The sequence below is a fragment of the Procambarus clarkii genome, chromosome 10, assembly GCF_040958095.1.
Source record: "Procambarus clarkii isolate CNS0578487 chromosome 10, FALCON_Pclarkii_2.0, whole genome shotgun sequence".
Taxonomy (NCBI): domain Eukaryota; kingdom Metazoa; phylum Arthropoda; class Malacostraca; order Decapoda; family Cambaridae; genus Procambarus; species Procambarus clarkii.
Window position 1 is genome coordinate 39,641,671 of NC_091159.1, and position 23,743 is coordinate 39,665,413.

A 23,743-nucleotide genomic window follows, 5' to 3' on the forward strand; every position below is an offset into this window, starting at 1 on the left:
ATACAATTGTTTTACCACGATGATTCACTGCCACGCCATTCTCTTTAATAAGCTGTTCAGCTATTAGAGAAAACGTAAATTTCATGGCAAACATTTGTAAACTATCCCCAAGTTGTTCGGATAATAAATGGATTTTATACAAATATTTTTTCTCGCAACTCTATGAGTAGTCACTGTCGCGTAACCATAAGAAAAATTGTTGACGACCGGGATCGCGACTGAAGCAGCAAAGTGTTAATCGACTGAGCTACGACATGGATACTAATTGCAACCGGGAAATCAACTTGACCTACCACGGATCCTGCAGGCTTTCCGGGACATGGCGATTAAGGTGCGTCTGGGATCCTCTCGGACATAGGTTCGAACCCTCGTCACGGCCCTTGTGGATTTGTTCATTTGATCCATCACGCTATTGTGATTTCTGTGTGTAATGATGTAAGGGCGAAGAGGTAGAACAGCTTGTTGACAGAGCTTGAGTGCATGGGGGAATTGCGTAAAAACCTGGTTTGTGTCTCGGAGAGACAGCAGGATCCGTGGTAGGTCAAGTTGATTTCCTGGTTGCAATTCTTATCCATGTCGTAGTTCAGTCAATTAAGTCGCGTCTGGGATCCTCTTGGACATAGGTTCGAACCCTCATCACGGCCCTTGTGGATTTGTTCAGGTAATATATGTTTTCCACCACACCAGAGAAAACAAGCAGAAGTTCATCAAGTCGAAACAAGCTACTGCTGGATTCAAAAGAGACTGAAGCCTCGATAATCAGGTGAAAGAACTTACCACTATGTAAACAAATGATCAAAATCTCTTGGTAATATTGTGAGCTTGTTTGCCCCACCTCCCCTACTTGTTTGAGGGGGGGCTGGAGTCCCAGACCAAAGGAGACACTGAAAATGAGAAGAGGTAAGAAAAGTCAGTCCAATGGCCAGGCTGGCTCAGGCAGCGCATGAGCAAGCCAAAGGTGAAACAAGGCATGAGACAGTCTGCCAATTGGCACCTAGGTAGTATTGACACCTAATGCAAGCTGGAACGTCTCCACCAGCACTACATGATATGAAGCGACAGTATTTGCCATAAGAAGCTGATATAGAAAACAACAAAGGGCTTCCCCAAGAGAAAGCTCAATTTCTGAATGTCCAGATTTTCAGCAAATTCAGATCAAGCCTTGAGTGATATAATCTGGATTTGTGAGGTTATATATGCATGTATATATATATATACACCTATATACTGTACATTGGCTTTGATTTTGTTAGTTACTCATAGATGAAGTTTAAATTAGTGAGCATCCAGTGTATTTACACTCACTATTGCACAGACATTATTGTAAATTATGTTATAAATTGTGTGGAGTGTTTGTTACATTATTGTAGATGGTTACCTTGAGGTTACCTTGAGGTGCTTCCGGGGCTTAGCGTCCCCGCGGCCCGGTCGTCGACCAGGCCTCCTGGTTGCTGGACTGATCAACCAGGCTGTTGGACGCGGCTGCTCGCAGCCTGACGTATGAGTCACAGCCTGGTTGATCAGGTATCCTTTGGAGGTGCTTATCCAGTTCTCTCTTGAACACTGTGAGGGGATTGCCAGTTATACCCCTTATGTGTAGCGGAAGCGTGTTGAACAGTCTCGGGCCTCGGATGTTGATAGAGTTCTCTCTCAGAGTACCTGTTGCACCTCCGCTTTTCAACGGGGGTATTCTGCACATACTGCCATGTCTTCTGGTCTCATGTGATGTTATTTCTGTGTGCAGGTTTGGGATATAAAGAATGAGGGGTGAGCAGACCAGGGGTGGGTGTTGCTAGGGGGAATACTTGCCTAGTTATACTTCTGGTGTTTATCTTTGCCTCTCTGGTCTGCCTCTCGACTTTCATTTGACCAGTGTCAAGGTTCTGGGACTGTGTACTCTTTTGTCGTGTATGTGCTTGAAGTGAGTGTGAAGTCGGCCGCCACCTCTTCACCTTTTAACCGATTCCATTTAAAGTATTCACTAATCTGACACTTAAAATATCTTTCCATTATCATTTAAAATATCTTTCCAGTATCTTTCTGCTCATTTGGGTAATTAGTTTGCACCTTTGTCACATATTATAGTAAGTAGCTTTCACAGAGTTTCAGACTTTGCTCTAATTGTGTCCAGCCCAATAAGGTGCCTCCTTACTTCATCTCTGGTAATCTCTTTAAGTCTTCCATCACTGGTTGAATTGACGTTATCCCTCAGCTCAGCCCTTTCCCTGCTCTCTTATTGTGATATCACAGAATCTGCTATTAAGTTTTTATAAAAACATAAGAAGAGAAAAGATTGCAGAAAGCCTACTGGCAAATGCAAGGCAGCTGCCATTTATACCCAAGCACACCCACTATAACATAGCCCTATCTTGTGCTTGAAAATATCCAGTGACCTCACAACTATTACATTTCCTCTTCTGAGAGTCAAGGTGAATTAAATGTTTTTAAAATGTTCCATCGGAGAATACAATTTATATGATTTAAATGTGGGGAATACTATTGACTTCCTTAATGGCACTGTTAAAGATTAAAAATTAAAAAAAATTTGTATGCAGTTAATATGTGTAAAATATATTTTATATATCTGCAGAAAGTTCACAGCAGACTCTGATTTTAGACAGGATGCAGAAGTATCTGCAACTCTTAATATTTTTTTAACTAGCGGTCTCATAAAGTGTTCTGGCTGCTTGTTGTCCACTTCATGAGATAGTCAGTTAAGTTGTGAATGATGACTGAAGCAGTTCCAGACCTTTATTTCCATTATTCCACTATTTTCTGAACTTTATACTCAAATGAGCAACCAATTCTGTCCAACATAGTGCCTGAATATGTATTTAAATTTGTAGGAAGAACAAATACCATGCAAATATAATCTAATTCACCTTCCAGTGTTGTAACTGCAGTATAATGAGGTAAACCATCTTAAGAAATAATGTTCACAGAGTTAATATGCTTCACTTTCACATATTACATTTGTTCTTTTGTTATGGTTTGATAATAAATCACAATATGGCTATTTACTAACCAAGTCTGCTAGTTACTCAATTCAAATTTGAATAATTGTCCAAGCACCAATCTGCTAGTTACTCGAGCAACATTTGACTAGGTATCCAGGCAGTAATCTGAAAGGTATTCAGGCAAAATTTTATTATTTATTCAGGCAATATAATTAAATTCAAGAGAAACATAATGCAATAATAAAGTTCTGGGTTGAAAATAGTATACATTATTTATGATATTGGGGTTACTATTAGTCAACAAATATTCTCTTGTTATTGGTCAGATGTTGATGAATGTGCAGACAAGAACAAATGCAAGAATGGACATTGTTTCAAACACTATTGGCAGTTTTGAGTGCCAGTGTCCAGAGGGCTACATGCTGCTGCCTAACCGTGCCGAATGTATAGACATGAGAGAAGAGACTTGCTTTATGAATTATGAAGATGGAATCTGCAGTGTTCCGATGAGAGCTGACATCACGAAAATGAAATGTTGCTGCTCGATGGGTGCTGCCTGGGGTTTCAGCTGTGAGCCATGTCCAGAGAGGAATACATGTAAATAATTTGTATATTTTGTTTTTGTCTTCTGATTTAAGTATTAATATTTATGTTGAAATGTTTGTTTTTTCTATTTAGAAAAAAAACATTGATCTAATTATTACTCATTAGAATATTATAAATACTTTCAGAATGTTTTAAAAAAAGTCAGCGTTGAATGTAATGAAACACCATTTTCTGGGCGAGACCCGGAGGCTCCCCGGAGCTTACTAGGCTGATATGCTAATGTCAAACTTTGGCATCAGTCATGTGTATGGAGTTCTGTGGGCCTACCAGGAACCACGAGCCAGAACCTGGCCCCCTCAGAGAGGCATGGGGGCCGCAATGGCCTATAGAAACCCCCGTGTGGTTGGAAGCATTCTATATCTGCCATCGACTGGGTCAGGCACCCAGAAAGGTAAGCATTCCAAAACAAACCCCTATTCTGGTGAAAATATTGATACCAAAAGCCGAACAGGTGAATAGAACTCCCCTAAAATAAACAAGCAAACGAGCATAATGTCACACGTCACCGAGCTGCTGTCTGCACAGCTCCCCCCTCCCTGGAGGGGGAAAGGGGAGCCCCAGACCCCCTACCCTACATCCACCTGTCAGTTCTGAAGCTGGATGTCAAAAATATGCGAAAGTAACGCCGACCGAAGGGAGGGAGGGTGGGATGTTGGGGAGCCTCCGGGTCTCACCCAGAAAATGGCATTTCGTTACATTCAACTCTGGTTTTCTTGGGGGAGCCCCTTCGGCTCCCCGGAGCTAACTACCCACAGAGAAAAAACATAGGGACAAACATTACCCAGGAGACGGTCGCTGCTCACTCCTCAACTCGAAGTCGAGACAACTGGCTGCAGCCGCCGACCCAAATCGACACAGGCCCAACTAGGCCCAGGAACATTCACTAGGTAACGAGCAACCAGGACCCTGTTCGACTGCAAAAAGCCCAGTGCCCGAATGTCAGCCCAGGACCTGTTGCCAAAGATGGCAACAACAGCAGCGAACATACAAACGTCATGGGCACAGGGATAGACCGCAGGCTGGCTAGATTTAACAACTCTGAGGACGACCTGGGAGACCCGCACCCACGAACAGGGAAGAAGGAAAACCAAATCAACCCAAAGCATGTCCCCGGGCACAGAAGCTGTGGCGCGCATAAAGCGGCGAAGAGCTGCAACCGGACACAAAACATTATGCTCCCCCAGCCTGACCAACCAAGCATTAACAACCCAGGGACCCTTCCGGAAAGCAGCAGTCTCATTCTTTGCCAGAAAAAAATGAGACGGTTGCAAATGAACAAAACATCACGAAGACTGAAGGAGCAGAAACCCCTGCGCCGGAGGAGAGCATGACGCTCCCCAATCCGACCCCCAGAGGCCAATGCCAACAGTAAAAGAGCCTTGGAGAAACAATCCTGAACCGAAGGGACCACAACAAACCGAGGAGAAGAAAGAAAAGAGAGCACTCTGTCCAAAGACCAGGACTGCTCAGGCGGTGCATGAGTAGGCCGGAGGTGAAGCAAGGCACGAGACAGCTTGTGAAACGGCGCAGAAGTAACATCAATACTGAAAGCAAGCTGAAGCAGCTCTGCCAGCGCTGCACGATACGAGGCGACAGTGTTAGGCATAAGATAACGGTCCTGGAACAACCAAGAGAGAAAGGACAACACCACCCTAACAGAAAGCGAAGGACAACGACGAAGACACAAGAAAAAACGGAAGGACCGCCAGGAAACTTCATACTGCCACCGAGACGAAGCCCGCAGGTGTTATACTAACAAGGAAGCCACGTGCGCACCTTAGAGATGATGATAAACTCGAGTCAAAAATTCCATACGTGAAGGCTTGAAGAGAAGATTGAACCAACCACGTGACGTTCTGGTCCGATCTGCTGAAAGAGGTGGAGCCGCGGGAAAACCTCCTCGTTTGGACACTGAGCAAGCAGCAAATGAATACACGGCTGGGCCAGCCACCACTGGGCCAAGAGAACAACTCTCCCCTGGTAAGTCTCCAAGCGAGTCAGGATCTAGAGTAACAGCTGAACCGGTGGAAAGAGGTACAGGAACCCCCACCTTGACCAGTCTTGCCGAAAGGCATCGACCCCAACAGCCTCACATGTCGGGGAAGGGCGCCATATACAGGGAAAAGCGCCGTGACCACTCCGATGCGAAGAGGTCCACCTCGAGGCGACCAAACGTCTGGAAAAGCCAAATGAAGGAGTCGATGTCGACTGTCCATTTCTTGGAGAGGGGAACGAAAGGAGACAGGTCGTCCTTTGAAGAGCAAACCACACCGCCGCGAACTCCCGCACCGTGCTGTGGGCTCGACAGAAGGACGGACTTTACTGTCCCTGGCCGGCCTGGTGAGCACTGGTCACAGAGCCGCAGCCGAGAGACAACACATCCATGAATATATCGAGCGAGGGCTCTGAAAACACCAAGGGTCTGAATCTCGAAAAACCCAAAGAGGAAGCCGGCGATGCAGCAGCCGACGCATGGTCCCCGGGGTCCAAACCCAGTGATCGCGAGAGAGGCGGAAGGGACGTCCCCGAAGAGACCAGAGCAGCCGACGAAGCTAAATCCTACCTGGCGGGTAGATCATCGTCGCAAAGTTCAGGCTTCCGCACAGATGGCTGAGAGGTCAGCTGGTGTCATGGGAGGGGGAAGACCTATCGTGCGCGTTCCGTTAAAATCGTGATATTTACCGGGATTTCTTAGGACTGCAGCTATGAATTACTGATTACAGACATCACAAAGTGCATAGTGACCCGTTGGAAAGTTGAATACAGTTATTAACAATGGAACTCTGTGTTTAATAGAGAATAAATGGGTGACCACGTGGAAGCAGTGCCATGAGGCTGTGTAATTGCTTGTAGGTGATATAAGGAAAAAAAAATAGTGAACAGTGATTCATGGAACAGTGAAGTGGAACGGGTATCACAACACACATTTAAGTTGGAAGTGTAGGAGAATCGTGCATAGAATATTACAAATATAGAATATTACAAATATAGAATAGTGGCAAGAGACGGCATCAGCTAGGCTGTGTTTACAAACGCCATGAGGCCTACCCCAGTGTTTGGCAAGTCCCTCAGTGATAATATACTGACAATATATAGTGTAATAAGGAAATGGGGATCTAGGAATTAGTAATAGAGTGAGTGAATATCATTGCAAGCCGGAAATTAGGCAGAAAATTCCTTGTAATAATACAAGCAAATAATAAATCAGTGTTATAAATCGAGTAACTGGAAACTGGTGGCATCATCCTGGGACAACAAGGGGTCAACTGTACCACATTGGGGACCATCTTCACTACCCTACGCTAAGTACCTGCCATAAAGCTTGAACAAAATAACATACATAATATTACAAATATACGGTATACATATAATATTATAAATATATACATATAATATTATAAATATATACATATAATATTATAAATATATACATATAATATTATAAATATATACATATAATATTATAAATAGTAAAATTACTGAAATCAACTAGTGATCCATACAGTGAAGCACAAATACAATACAATACATCAGACAATGGAGATGTGTAGCGAGTGTTCGGAAGTATTGGGAAGATGTACTGTAGGCGTGAAGTGTTTCATCTGTACCATAAGATTTCACCTGGGCTGTGCAGAATTATCTTCAGGATGCACAAACAGGCAAGGAATTTACTGGGTTTGCAAAGATGACAGGTTAATATGGGAGGACATAACTAAACTGATGAAAAACATTCCCGAGTCACAGAGATTATCATTCACAGAAAAACTACCAGTGATATATGCGGACTGGGAAAAGAAAACACTGGATAACGACCAAAACTCAGGAAACAGGTAGTTTAGAGAACCACAGCAGTAGTGTGGAGGAAGAGGGTATTGTGGCACAAAACAACAACAATATTGCTGAGCCAGGTAATATAAACAATAAGAGAAACAGTGAGACAGAGTGCATAAATGAAGGAATTGGGATGAAAGACAGAGATGGCTCCAATAAAGAGGTAGACAAGACAGGCACAGGTATAAATACCCTGAAAAACTTAAAAACTGAAAATATTTGCAAATTCTACACTTAAGGAATATGCATCTATTGAAAAAAAGGAGCAAAATGCAATTTTCTGTATCCTTGAAAATGCAGGAACATGTTGGCGAGGGTACATGCCGTTTTGGAACAGGGTGTAGATACTTATATCCTAAATTATGTCAATTTTCAATTAGGGACAAAAAATGCTACAATCTTCAGTGTCCGGAATTTCACATGAGAGGTACACAGCGTTATAGATGGGAAGATCAATGTGACACTACTGGAAATTTTTTAGAGGAAGGCAGAAACAGAGTAGAAAATATAAGAGAGAGGAACAGTCAGATGGAACCACTACAAGATTACAGAGGGGAAAGGGGAATACCCACAAGACTGGAATACAAATTATCAAGAAACACACAGGTACTACACCACACAGTTGAATTGAAACAGACACTACACACACACATTGAAACACACACTACATTGAAACAGTTGATAAACTCGATTTAAGGATAGGCAACTATGGGGAACTTCGAAATGTTTTTAATGAGTGTAATTGGACAGAATTGTTGCTAGGCAGGGAAGTAAATGAAATGTATGCCAAATTTTTAAAAATATACGAGGAAGGCACACAAACATTCATACCAAAACAGAGATGCAGGGCCAGAAAACAGGATTGGTTCGACAGAAATTGTGAGAGGGCAAGAGACCAAAAGACACAAAAATGGAATCAGTATAGGAAGAGGTCAAACCCCCAAACATACCAGCGATACAAAGATGCGAGAAACAAACTATACAGTAGTAAGGAGAGAGGCAGAAAGAAATTTGAAAAAGGGATAGCGGATAAATGTAAAACAGAACCGGGCCTATTCTACAAATTCATAAACAACAAATTGCAGGTAAAGGATAATATCCAGAGGTTGAAAATGGGAAACAGATTCACGGAAAATGAAAAGGAAATGTGTGAAACATTAAATGAAAAGTTCCAAAGTGTGTTGTACAAAATGAAATCTTCAGAGAACCAGACACAATAAGAATTCCAGAGAACAACATAGAGCGGATAGTGGTGTCTAGAGATGAAGTGGAAAATATGCTAAAGGAGCTCGGTAAGAACAAAGCAGCTGGCCCAGATGGCGTTTCACCATGGGTTCTGAGAGAATGTGCATCTGAGCTCAGCATTCCACTTCACCTGATCTTTCAGGCATCCCTATGTACAGGAATCGTAGCAGACGTGTGGAAACAGGCTAACATAGTTCCAATCTACAAAAGTGGCAGCAGGGAAGATCCCCTCAATTATAGACCTGTATCATTGACAATTGTAATAGTGAAAGTATTGGAAAAACTAATCAAAACTAAATGGGTAGAACACCTGGAGAGAAATGATATAATATCAGACAGACAGTACGGTTTTCGATCTGGAAGATCCTGTGTATCGAATTTACTCAGTTTCTATGATCGAGCCACAGAGATATTACAGGAAAGAGATGGTTGGGTTGACTGCATCTATCTGGACCTAAAAAAGGCTTTCGACAGAGTTCCACATAAGAGGTTGTTCTGGAAACTGGAAAATATTGGAGGGGTGACAGGTAAACTTCTATCATGGATGAAAAATTTTCTGACTGATAGAAAAATGAGGGCAGTAATCAGAGGCAATGTATCGGAATGGAGAAATGTCACAAGTGGAGTACCACAGGGTTCAGTTCTTGCACCAGTGATGTTTATTGTGTACATAAATGATTTACCAGTTGGTATACAGAATTATATGAACATGTTTGCTGATGATGCTAAGATAATAGGAAGGATAAGAAATTTAGATGATTGTCATGCCCTTCAAGAAGACCTGGACAAAATAAGTATATGGAGCACCACTTGACAAATGGAATTTAATGTTAATAAATGTCATGCTATGGAATGTGGAATAGGAGAACATAGACCCCACACAACCTATATATTATGTGAGAAATCTTTAAAGAATTCTGATAAAGAAAGAGATCTGGGGGTGGTTCTAGATAGAAAACTATCACCTGAGGACCACATAAAGAATATTGTGCATGGAGCCTATGCTATGCTTTCTAACTTCAGAATTGCATTTAAATACATGGATGGCGATATACTAAAGAAATTGTTCATGACTTTTGTTAGGCCAAAGCTAGAATATGCAGCTGTTGTGTGGTGCCCATATCTTAAGAAGCACATCAACAAACTGGAAAAGGTGCAAAGACATGCTACTAAGTGGCTCCCAGAACTGAAGGGCAAGAGCTACGAGGAGAGGTTAGAAGCATTAAACATGCCCAAACTAGAAGACAGAAGAAAAAGAGGTGATATGATCACTACATACAAAATAGTAACAGGAATTGATAAAATCGACAGGGAAGATTTCCTGAGACCTGGCACTTCAAGAACAAGAGGTCATAGATTTAAACTAGCTAAACACAGATGCCGAAGAAATATAAAAAAATTCACCTTCGCAAATAGAGTGGTAGATGGTTGGAACAAGTTAAGTGAGAAGGTGGTGGAGGCCAAGACCGTCAGTAATTTCAAAGCGTTATATGACAAAGAGTGCTGGGAAGACGGGACACCACGAGCGTAGCTCTCATCCTGTAACTACACTTAGGTAATTACACAATACCCGTACTACTTAAAACTGGACGAACCACTTCCAAAACAACACCTTGGACCTGAGCAGAGTGGGGGGAGAACTACCCCACTGTGTCCCACTACCATTGTGTGTCACCAGAAGTGACACACAATGTGGGAAATCATTCATATTTGCAAACATACAAGGCTTGGAATCAAAATCAAGAAATAAAGTTAAGTTCATAAATGGCCTCCTTATAGATTCGAGCTCAATATTTGGTGCATTTACAGAAACCCACACAAAAGACCACATGGATAGTGAAATCTGGATTCTGAATTATAATCTATATAGATGTGACAGAGTAATTAGGTCAAGTGGAGTAGTAGGTCTGTATATTAAAGAGGAGCTGGCATGCACAGAGCTCCTGAACTCGTCCAATGAGGTGGTAGAGGTACTTGGAATCAAAGTAGAAAATATTAATCTACTTTATTATTTTAATATACAAATCGCCAGATACAACAGTTGAGGAATTCACTGAACAGATCTACAAAATAGAGAATATCCTTGATAACCTAGCAAACCTCGTACCAGATATTATCTTCCTTGGAGACTTCAATCAACCCAGTTTAAAATGGAGAATAGTAAACAATAACATTATAGCAGGAAATCAACCTAGAAATACCTAACCAAAGGTCAGAGAACTACTGAGATTCTGTGACAAATTCTCGCTCAGTCACCAGATTACAGAACCAACCAGGAACGAAAACACGCTGGACCTGATATTCACGAACAAGGATGAGCTAATCAGAGACATTACTGTCTCAGACACTACGCACTCGGACCACAAGCTCATTGAAGTGCAAACTGACATTAATAACAATAGTAGGCCCAAGAGAAGGGTTATTACTCTATCAACAAGTGAGAAGGGTTATTCAATAAATTCAATTTTAATAATAAAAGGATAGACTGGGAGAAAATAAACAGGGAACTTATAAACATTCAATGGGAAAATGTTCTAAGAAATAAAAATCCTACACAAGGAATAGAAAAACTGGCTTATGAAGCATTTGAAGTCTGTCTGAAACATGTTCATTTAAGGAAAGCCAGAAAGAGGTCAAATGTAGAAAGAGAACGCAGACGACATTACAAAACAAGGATGATATTAACGGAAATGCTTAAGCAGACACGCCTCTTCATACAAAGAAGAAATAATTTAAACAGGGAGATTGAAGAAATCGAACAGAGGCTGAAGCATTCCTATCAGACTGAAGAAAGGCAACTAGAACAGAAAGCAATTCAAGAAATAAAGAAAAACACAAAATATTTCTTCACATATGCTAAATCAAAACCCAGAACCACTGCCAGTATTGGACCTATTCGTATTAATGAAGGTTCATACACTGAGGATGACAAAGAAATTAGTGAAATCCTAAAAAAGCAGTATGAGGACATGTTTAGCACTCCGATACACAATATGAAAGTGGAAGATTCGGACAATTTCTTTATGAGTGATATCAAAACACCTGTAAATATAACTTATATCAACACGAGCATAGCAGATTTTGAAAGATAAATTGACAATATGCCCATGCACTCAGCCCCGGGTCCAGACTCATGGAATTCAATATTTCTAAAGAAATGCAAAGTGCCAGTAACACAGGCACTCAGTATAGTGTGGAGGAAGAGCTTGGACATGGGGGAGATACCAGATGCACTGAAAGCAGCAGACATAGCCCCTGTACACAAGGGAGGTACCAAAGCATTGGCAAAGAATTATAGACCAGTTGCACTAACGTCCAACATAATAAAAGTATTTGAAAGAGTGATCAGGAGTCAGGTCACTAGATTCATGGAAACCAATGACCTCCACAATCCAGGCCAACATGGATTTAGAGCAGGAAGATCATGCCTTTCACAGCTACTTGACCATTATGACAAAATCACTGAGGCATTAGAAGAAAAACAGAATGCAGATGTTGTATATACAGACTTTGCAAAGGCATTCGACAAATGTGACCAAGGAGTGATTGCACTCAAAATAAGGTCAATGGGCATAACTGGTAAAGTAGGATGCTGGATACTCAATTTCCTGTCAAACAGAACACAAAGAGTAACAGTCAATCAAGTAAAATCGAATCCGAGCGCAGTTAAAAGCTCTGTACCTCAAGATACAGTCCTTGCACCACTGCTGTTCCTTATTCTCATATCAGATATAGACAAAAATACCAGTCACAGCTTCATGTCATCCTTTGCAGATGATACAAAAATCAGCATGAAAATTACCTCTGCTGAAGACTTTGAAAAACTACAAACAGACATTAACAAAGTTTTCGATTGGGCAGCAGAATATAACATGGTGTTTAACGGTGATAAATTCCAGGTACTCAGATATGGCAAAAATGAGGCTCTGAAACATAATACAGGGTACAAAACACAATCGAATCTGCCCATAGTAGGAAAACAGCATGTCAAGGATTTGGGAATAATGATGTCCGACAACCTAATGTTTAGGGAGCATAACCAATCAAGTATTGCGTCAGTCAGAAAAATGATAGGATGGATTACGAGAACCTTCAAGTCCAGAGATCCCATCACAATGGTTGTACTCTTCAAATCACTTGTGTTGTCCCGTATTGAGTACTGCTCAGTACTCACTTGCCCCTTCAGAGCAGGAGAGATTGCTGAAATAGAGAGAATACAGAGAACATAGACGAGATAAAGCACCTAAATTATTGGGATCGTCTCAAAGCTCTCCAAATGTACTCACTAGAAAGGAGACGAGAAAGATACCAAATAATATACACATGAAAAATACTGGAGGGACAAGTCCCAAATCTGCACAGTAAAGTAACAATATATGGAGTGAACGATATGGAAGAAAATGCAGAATAGAACCAGTGAAGAGCAGAGATGCCATAGGCACAATCAGAGAACACTGTATAAACATCGGAGGTCCATGGTTGTTCATAGTCCTACCAGCGAGCATCAGAAATATTACCGGAACAACCGTGGACATCTTCAAGAGAAAACTAGATTGTTTTCTTCAAAGAGTGCTAGACCAACCGGGCTGTGGTGGGTATGTGGGCCTGCAGGTTGCTCCAAGCAACAGCCTGGTGGACCTAACTCTCACAAGTTAAGCCTGGCCTTGGGCTGGGCTTGGGGAGTAGAACTCCCAGAACTCCATCAAGCAGGTATCAAGCAGACCCTCGAGCAATCCCTGAGTGACCCGGGAGCCCCCAGAAACAAGCGCAAGTGGGACCGCAGCCGCAGGAGAGACTCCGAAGGGAGAGACAAGGAAGCAGTCCGTGAGTCCCACACAAGACCCAGTTATGTCCGAACCTGGGAGAGAACCAGATGGGACTTCCTCCAGTTCACCAAGAACCCGAACCCGGCGAGCTGGGAAAGAACCAAATCCCTGGCTAGCAGACAACTGGCCCGCTGGGGGCCCAAACCAGCCAGTCGTTGAGGTAGACCAACACCCGGACACCTAAGAGACGCAGACGGGCCACCATGACCCGTGTAAGGCATGTGAACACACGAGGTGCCAGGTTAACCCGAATGGGAGACAATGAAAGTGGTAACCCTGATGCCCCACAACTAACCCGAGCCAGTCCCTGAACCCCGGATGAATCGGGACTGCCCGAACCTCAAGACCATCTAACCCCTTCTCCGGCTCCAAAACCTTCAGACGCTTCGGAGCCAGAAGCAGGGGGGAGGGAACCAGAATGAACCACAGGAGGGGAAGGATGCTGGAGGGGGGGACTGAACCAAGGTCAAAGCGATCCTCACCCCCAAGCCCGGGTCCCTATAAGCAAAACGGGGCAGCCTCGGGGCATCCGGGTGAGCAACCAACCGAGTATGTTGCAACAACCTAAAACGCACATGCAACGCCTGTGTTGCCTGTTCCCTCACCAGACTGGGTAAATTGAGTCACTAGCAAGCAGCAGAACTCACAGGACTCAAGGTTGAAAGTGTCACTGCCCCAACAGGCAGCGTGACAGAGGCAAAAACAGTAAGGGTCATACTGAGACAAGGGAACTGAACAACCCTCAAACTCGCACGAAGCGTGGGGAGACTCCGGGGTCACATCCATCGGACCCACGTGCCCCCAGGAGTTTTCCAGGGCCCTGAGCGCTTAACGAGACTCACGCCCAGGTAATCCCAGGCATGGTACTGCTAACCAGCACCCGAAACTGCCAAGCAAACTCACTAAAGCTGCACCCCAGGGATGTGTACACTCACGGGGACCTAGCAGGAGGCACCACCAAAGAACCGTAATAGGCCAAGCACAAGTGGGCAAGAAGCAGGGCACATCCCACCACAAAGCAAAAACAAAAAGAAAACCCCACAAGAGGACAGTGTACCCTAGAGGAACAGAACCGGCCGCAATAATCAGTGAAAATAAGCTGCACATCACCCTGCGCCCCGAACCAGTGCAAACTGCCTCTTACCCTAAGGTAAACAAGGGAGACAACACACCCATGTACCCAAAGGGCGACCGAATAACCGAGCAGTAAAACGACCAGCAGAAGCAGGACCCAAGGAACTTGTAGAAGGTAACCCCCAAGCTCCAAGGGTAGTACTTACAGGGCACCTAGAGAAGGTAACCTAGGCACATGCAGCCCCAGTACTAGAGAATAACTCCTGGCTCTTGCACCCCTAGAAGACAGCCATCACACTCAAAGCACAGTGCTGAAACTATGTTTGGAGCCAGAGCACATGACCGTAGCCTCTAGCATCAGCCTAAGAACTGATGGGTGGATAGCCGGCATAGGGGGGTCTGGGGCTCACTCTTCCCACTCCTTGGGAGGAAGGGAGTTGTGCAGACAGAGGCGCGGTGATGTGTGACGTCATGCTTATTTGCTCATTTCTTTTAGGGGCGTTCTATCCACTTGTTCGGCTTTTGGTAGCAATATTTTCACCAGAATAGGGGTTTGTTTTGGGATGCTTACTTTTCTGGGTGCCTGACCCGGTCGATGGCAGACATAGGATGCTTCCAACCACACAGGGGTTTCTATAGGCCATTGCTTCCCATGCCTTTCTGAGGGGGCCAGGTTCTGGCTCGTGGTTCCCGGTAGGCTCACAGAACTCCATACACATGACTGATGCCAAAGTTTGACATTAGCATATCAGCCTAGTAAGCTCCGGGGAGCTGAAGGGGGCTCCCCCCAGAAAAACTGTCTATTATTTACAGGCTGAAGTATACTATAGTGTACTTAAATCTTAAGTTATTTTAAATTGTAATGAATTTTTTAACATAATGTTGTAATGTACAACACTTATTGTATTTCATATATTTAATTTGAACAGTTATTATAACATGTGAACAACATTCATTTTTGTATTTCCTACAGTGGTCTACAGCGAGCTTTGCTTTACTCGTACTATTGTTGGTCCAAGTACAATAGGTGAAGAAGAACGAGGGAGAGGACCTCATGATGATGGTGATGGTTATGGGAGAGAAATACCTGGGGGACCTGGAAGGCCTGGAAGGCCTTCAGGACCTGGAGGGCCTTCAGGACCTGGAGGGCCTTCAGGACCTGGAGGGCCTTCAGGACCTGGAGGGCCTTCAGGACCTGGAGGGCCTTCAGGACCTGGAGGGCGAGGTCCTAATGGGAGAACTAGAGATCCTGATGGCAAAACTCGAGTCCATGAAGATGGAGACATTCCTGGGGAAAGCACGGTCCCTGGAAGCCCTGGAGATAGAAGAAGACCTGGAGTCATACCAGGAGAAGATTTTCCTGGAGGTATTAATTTTGGAAGTGGTGATGGATATGACGACTATGATGATGAACACGGCAAACAATTTAGACCTGGTTATAGACCAGATCCAATGGATCCTGGCCAGGTAATTGATCCAATCACTGGCAAAGCTGAAGACTTTGATGAGTGTGAGCTGATGGGTCACATGATGTGCAAGAATGGCCGCTGCATAAACACCATGGGCTCCTTCCGCTGCGAGTGCAATCTTGGCTTCCGCTATGATGAACCCAGTCACATGTGTGTTGGTATGCAATGAAACTATTATTTGTTTGTGTTATACTCTTATATATAGTATGCCCATAATTTTTTATTATTATTATTTAAGAGTATAAAGCCTATTTTATAATTTAAAACCACTTAAATGTATAAAGCCAACTTGGATTAACTAATAGAGCAATGGTCTCTCTTCTTACAGCTTAGCGTTCAGTCTCCAACAATCCAAGTGGTTGGATGCCACTTGGTATCCTTTTTTCCATCCTATCCCAAATCCTTATTCTCATCCCTTCCAAGTCCTATATAGTTGTAATGGCTTAGCGCTGTCTGAATTTACCTGAGGGCCACTAACACTAGTTGCCTCGATGAGGACAGGGAGCAAGCGGCTTGTAGAAGGGCCCCTCATTTGTCCTAATGATTTCATCAAACTGGATTTTGAAACTCAGCATTGCTTTAGCAATTTACAGCTTCATTGGGTAGGCAGTTTCATAGGTTTATAACCCTATGTGTGAAAAAGCATCTCCTGTTTTCAGTCCTACATTGTGTCTTGTTGAGCATGAATTTATTGCTCGTTGTTCATGTTATATCTGAGCTTTTAAAAAAGTTGTGTGGATCAATATTCTCCAAGTTATTTTGTATTTTAAAAGTTTTGATTAGATCAGTCTTGTCATGTCTGCTTTGCAGCATTGTTACCCCTGTGACCCTCAGACGTTCCTTGAATAAGAGTACAACTTAGTTCTGGAAGGTTTTTTGTTGCCTGGTGTTGAACTTTCTCTAAAGCAGATATATCTTTCTGAAGATAAGGACTCTATACTTGGATACAATAATCCAAGTGGGGGTACACCAGAGATTTATACAATTGAAAAACTACCTTCTTTCGCTTGACTCTTCTGAGGGTTAGGCTCGCTTGACCCTTCTGAGGGTTAGGCTCGCTTGACTCTTCTGAGGGCTTGGTTAGCTTTTCTAAGGGTAGTCCCATGTGGCTCCCTTAAGCTACTATACTGTTATAGTGCCAGACTACAAGGTGCCATCAGTCAGAGTTCTTACTGGCTTACCGGGTACCATAAGCCAGAACCTGGCCCCCCTCAGATAGGCACAGGCAGCGGTGGCTCTAAGGACAATTTTATGTAAATTTATTCATGTCAGCCACCACCAAGGTGTAACACCAGATTATAGTACCTGACTGTATCCCAGCTTAACAGCTTAAAATGCCCACTTTGACCAAACATAGACCGACACTATGTTAACTGATTTCTTAGAAGGAAAAACCGATCTGTTGTTATTCCTTAATTTTAGCCACCACCATTTCCCCGACTTACGTGAGTGTGACTGAACAAAAATACTGGACTTCGGGTAAGAGGAGTTCAGTAATCAACAATGAGTAGGAATATTGGGATTTAATTACTTGGGAAATAATTATGGATACTCTTTAATTTACTACTGAGAATCAGGGGACACTTATAATCCAATAGATGTATGCAAGGTCACAGGAAAGTTGCCAATAGCATGACTAGGTTCTTAGAGACTCAGAATAATATGAATGGAAAATTTAACTAAAATAGTGGAACAGCATTTCTCACCTTCATTTAGTCAATAATTACTTAACATGGAAACTGAAAAAATCCTAGTATAAATATCCTACATAGAGGCAATGGCTAGGGGGTACTACTGTAATGCATAAGAATCTCAAGTGCACTGTACCTTTACCCTGCAATCCATAGCTGTTTTGGCCTCCCAGCTCTTGATGTTATTACCTTGACCGAAACTCCATATTCACTAACTCTAAAAATCCTTGACTCCTTCAAGGTAGCCCTCTGGCCCTACCCAGTAAGTTTACTATGGCTCTCTTAAGCCCCACCTGTCCAGGTTAAGCCAATTATTTTAAACTTGGCTTAGGATTTGGCACTCTAAGCCTATGGGTACCAGGTACCCCCCCCTTTCTTCCGGGGGTCTCCAACCAATCAGTGGCTACCACCTGAGCACCTCCTTATCTCAGACCAATAATACCCCAGGCCAGGCTGAGGTCAGCTTGGAAAGGTATGTTTCCGTTTGTAGGTTGGCACGTAAAAACTGGATCCCTCCAAAATGTGTGTTGAACAGGCCATGTCAGTTCTCTTGACATTTACAAAAACCAGACATGGACACTGCCATTCTTGTTGGGCCACAAGGGTAACTTGAACGGGTTATGTTATGGTCCCGGAGTGTTTTATTACTCCACCTGTCATGACTATGGTGAGTGGAATGGAAGAGAGAGGAAAAGGAGTGGTAAGAGAGGGGATGAGGGGAAAATAGACACAGGGAAATGGAAGGAAGAGGGCAAAAGAGTGGGTCACCCACCACAAGCGGGCCACCCCACTTCAAAGATTAATAGAAGAAACGCCGGGCCTTCCATCCTACCCCTCAAGACATTGGATCGTCGGTGGGAGAGGTTAGATGATTTTGGGGCTTAGCCTCCCTACGGCCCGGTCCTCGACCAGGCCTCCTTTTTGTTACACCCCCAGGAAACAGCCCTTAGCAGCTGTCTAACTCCCAGATACCTATTCACTGCTAGGTAACAGGAGCATCAGGGTGAAAGAAACTATGCCCATTTGTTTCCGCCTCCACTGGGGATCGAACTCGGAACCTCAGAACTACAAATCCAAAGCCCTGTCCACATGGCTGTCAGGCCCCTAGGAGGGGAGAGGAGGGGGAAGGTGGAAGGAAGGGGAACAGCGATTGTCTACAGTCACCGTTACAAAGGAAAGGCACCCAGAAAGTCAGTGAAACAAAACAGACCACTGCTTGGTTAGAAAACCAGGCCACAGCCTCAAAATAGCCAATAGAACCTCCCCAAAAATGTAAATGAATGGTAAAAAATTCATGAAAGTAGTGCAAACTAGTTTGCCCTACCTATTCCTCTAATTTGGGGGGGAGGAGGGAGGCAGACCAGGTCAGCCAGCTGCTTCCCCATCAGTTCTTATTCTGACATATATGTACCTTGGTCTCCTGCTTTGGCTTTGGTCTTCTGTCTCCTGTCATCAGCTAAGTTGTGATTTGCCTTTGAGGCCTTTCATATGCATGTTTGTGCAGTGTGATCCAGGAGTTTAGTGTGCTTGGAACTGCATGTGCTCAGGGTTTACTTCCCTGCACACTCCTTGAGTACTTCCCTTGCTCTGTCAGGGTTATCTTTCCTGATGTGTTTGGGGTTCACTTCCTTAGGGGGTCTCCTCACTTGTGGTGGCTCTCACCCATCAGGTAAGACAGTTGTCTGGGAATGACTGTCTTTCCACGGGTCGGGAGTGTATGCTTGGTTGGTGGAGCACACTGTAGTTTGCATGACCTTATAGGTGGACTGTGGTGGTCTCTCTATCTTATATGCCTGGTTGGGTCTTTGAGTCTTTCTTGTTTTCTTATTCATTGTGGTCAGGTACCTTGAGAGTTGCAATCCTTGTTTACAATTTTCATCCCTTTCATGGGGGTTTTTGTTTTTTGTTTGATTTACGCTGCATTTCATTTCAGAGTTATTATTCATGCCATTTCTGCCTCTATTAGGTGTTACCTAGGGTCTTGGTGTGGATAATTTTCTTTGGTCTCTCTCCTGCTCTTTCCATTGGCATTGGGTTTCATGGATGCCTATACTACTGTTTAAGAGTTACCAGCATAGCATTCTAAGTGCCCGGGCATATCTAAAGGGAACACTCACCCTATTGACCCTGGAAAACCCTTGCAGGCCAGTGGTACCATAGATACCGCTACCGAACCTGCTTTCGTTTTGTGCAAATACAAGGGTTATCCGTCGTTTGTGCCACCAGCCTTCAGTCATACGTTCAGTATCCACCTTGCTACCAGCTGTGTCGGTGACACCTTCAATCCAGAGTTGTGTGGGTCCTGTTCCCTGCACGTTGCTCTCCTTACCCACCCTCCTGATGATGTTCCATGGTATCTGGAAGCAACCACTTTGTGCTATTGTGTTACAGAGGTCTGGTTTGTATGCCTGGCTGGTTGCCCTAGCTTTGTACCCCTTGGTGTCAGAATTTTGGATTTGGTGGTGTTGGTTGCCTCAACTGTAGTTCAGTCTTCACCTCCTCTTCCATACCCAGTGTGTGTGTTGTGTCTTTCACTTACCTCCTCTCTGCGTTTGGCCCAAAAGCATCTGAGGTTTTTGGGTTCCATTGGGGCAGTGTTTAGCTCGGGCAGTGGCTTGGGCAGTTCCAGGGTTTTCCCCTTCTGACTTGGGCATGGAGGCAGTTGAGACTTATGGTCCCGCCAAGGCTTCTGGGTGTTTCCAGCTGGCCTCGTCTTTCCTTGGACCTTCTCTCCCTTGGACTCTGCTTTTCTATTCCGAGTGGTGGGCATGGATGATGGCTCTGCCTCGGGGCCCCTCTTCTGTGATTTCTGGGGCTTGGTGGAGTTGGTGTTGGGCCCTTGGGTTCCATTTGCCCCTTTGTGGGCCTTGGTACCTTTTGCAAAGGGTCTTTTGTTGCAGGAAGTAGGGTTATCCTCTTCCCCCTCCCTGTATGAGCTTGATTTGGGTGCTGTTTTCCCCACAGTTCATTTCCGATTGCATTTAGATCATTCAGTTTCATCCTATCGGAGGTTTCCCATCTCGTGGGTTCCCTGGTGGTGACTCCGGAGGCTTTTTGTGCTTACCTCTTGCACGACCCAGATTGTGTCTCAGTTGTGGGCCTGGCCTCATTTGAGTTCAGTTCTTTCCCTGTTTGTGTGCATTCCAAGGTTCCAGAGTTATAATGACTGGCAGTCTGTTCTTTGTTTACCCTTGGGGTGTGGTGCAGGTTCTGTCGTCACCACACGGTCGAATGATGGGAGGTTCTGCTGTGTTGCAGGTTTTTCTTGGGGGCACTTTGTAATTACCTAAATGTAGTTAAAGGATGAGAGCTATGTTTGTGGTGTCCTGTCTTCCCAGCACTCTCGGTCAGCGAACCAACTGACGGTTTTGGCCTCCATCTTCTCACCTAACTTGTTCCAACCATCTACCACTCGACGAAAGTAAATTTTCTTATTTATTGGGCAGCTTTGTTAAAAGTTAGTTTAAATCTGTGACCTCTTGTTCTTGAAGTTTAGGGTCTCAATCTAAGTTTTGATTTCCTGCTGTCACGATCGCTGGGTCTTTCCCCCGGTGTTCCTTTGCTGATTTGCGTCACCAGCTTCCTCGTCTGGGTTTTCGGGGTTTGGTGCCATGGTGCTTTCCTCCTTCCTTGCTTGATGTTTCCCGGGCACCTCTGCTATTGGTTGGGGCTTTGTAACCAGGGCTCATGAGTCCAGTCAAGGTTCTTGGAACCTGCTCCTTCATCAGGCTCACAGTACAGTACATTAGTTTGCAGCTGTGTGGCAGGTGCTGCAGAAAGTTTGGATTCCTTGGCCGCGGTGATCCGTCTCCATTCAGACTACCCCAGTGGTTCATTGTCTCAACCAGGGCGAGTCTCTTTGGTCCGTGGCTCTTGGAGCTGGTCACTTTGGGTAACTTTTTTGCTGAGTTCTCGGGATTTGGCTGTACACGCTGTTCACGTTTAGAGAGTGTCGAGCGTCATGGCTGATGGTCCCTCTGACTTCATTCCTCTTTCCACAGAGTGGACTGTTGATGATGATTCTTAACTCTGGCTTTACAGGACATTCGGGCACCCCAGACATTGACCTTTGGCATCATCCAATTGTTAGACTTCGTGGTGGACGCCTTGCGGCTGGACCGGTCATGGTCAGGGTGCATTTCCTTCTTTTACCCGGTTCAACTGTTGCTCCAGGTTATGGCATGGCTTGAGTCTTACAGAGGGAGAATGATTCTTCTGGCTCCTTGGAGGATGGCCCAGCCGTGGTTTCAGGTGCTGCTTGATCAGTGTTCAAACCTGGGTATCTTTCTGTGGCTCTGCCTTTATCAGAGGGACAGCTGAGTGATGTACCTTGTTGGTCAGTCGAGTGACGTACCTTGCTGGCCTTATCTTCCGCCTCACGCGTTTAGACTTTTTGACGTGTATTTATCACCATTTGTGTGGTGAACAGGTGGCTGGTTTGTAGGTGTCTCACCTGCAGTCTTCTCAGCAACAGTATGGGGTTCTTGGCAGTCTTTTCAGCCGAAAAAGTTCATAAAAAGGGGCATTCGTAAGTCGAGATGTCACTGTACTCTGAAAATTTCATTTTGCACAAACACACTTTGGAACTGTTTGTTTAATGTTTCACACATTTCCTTCTCATTTTCCGTGAATCTATTTTCCATTTTTAACCTCTGAATCTTATCCTTTACCTCCACTTTGCTTCTGATGAATTTATAGAATAGGCCTTGTTCTGTTTTACATTTGTCTGCTATCCCTTTCTCAAAATGTCTTCCTGCCTCTCTCCCCACTACCATGTAGTTGTTTCTCGCTTCTTTGTATCACTGGTACAGTATGTTTGGGGGTTTGGCCTCTTCCCATATTGATTCCATTTTTGTGTCTTTTGGTCTCTGGCCCTCTTGCAATTTCTGTTGAACCAAACCTGTTTCTTAGTTCTGGATGTCTGCTTTGATATGATTTTTGTGCCTTTATCATATATTTCACAAAACTTGACATATATCTCATTTACCTCCTTGCCTAACAGCAAATCTTTTCCGTAAAATTTCTTAAAGAAATTTCTAAGTTCCAAATAATGTCCTCTTCTGAAATCAGGCTTTTCAACTGCTACACCTTCCTCATTTTCTTCCAGATTATAATGCATTACATACTTTATTCCTATAAAACATGGTCACTCTTACCCTAGACAAGAAGGCACTGAATATTAAATATCTCCTCCCAGGTGAATTTTGAATCCAGCATGGAGGGAACACATCCTTCTCTCACCCTCGTAGCTTGTTTAAAGTGTTGATACATGAATGTTTCCAGGATGGGATTTACGAATCTACAGGTCCATAGGTCCTCTGTTCAAGCTTCTTTTGCCTCCCTGGCTATAGATTTCAAGTTGAAGTCACCAACTACCAACAGTCATGATCTATCTTTATCTGCTCTCACTATTATCTCTCATTGTTGTTATAAGACTCTCGTTTATTTTCCATATTATCCACCTCCTTTGTCCATGTGTTGCATGGCAGTGGACTTTATGTATTTATAATTATTAGTTTATCATCCTGCTTGCAGATCTCCAGTGCTATTATGTCAACTTCTCATGGATTGGCAATCATTATTTCGTTTACCTTTAGGTGTTCTTTCACCAGCACAGCAACGCCACCACCTCCACCACCTCCACCACCTCCACCACCTCCACCACCTCCTCAATTATAGACTTGTATCATTGACAAGTGTAGTAGTGAAACTATTGGAACAAATAATAAAAACTAAATGGGTAGAACACCTGGAGAGAAATTATATAATATCAGACAGATAGTATGGTTTTCGATCTGGAAGATCCTGTGTATCGAATTTACTCAACTTCTATGATCGAGCCACAGAAATCTTACAGGAAAGAGATGGTTGGGTTGACTGCATCTATCTGGACCTAAAAAAGGCTTTTGACAGAGTTCCACATAAGAGGTTGTTCTGGAAACTGGAAAATATTGGAGGGGTGACGGGTAAGCTTCTAACATGGTTGAAAAATTTTCTGATTGATAGAAAAATGAGGGCAGTAATCAGAGGCAATGTATCGAACT

General features: G+C 43.8%; 1 protein-coding gene across 1 annotated transcript in view; it reads left to right on the forward strand.

Annotated features, from left to right (window-relative positions):
- The window catches only part of LOC123745507 (fibrillin-2), a 196,791-nt gene that overhangs the window by 98,914 nt on the left and 74,134 nt on the right, over positions 1–23,743 (forward strand). Inside the window, 3 exon segments of the mRNA XM_069322332.1 lie at positions 3,284–3,333; positions 3,335–3,554; positions 15,513–16,166. Of these exon segments, the coding sequence (XP_069178433.1) occupies positions 3,284–3,333; positions 3,335–3,554; positions 15,513–16,166 (924 nt within the window).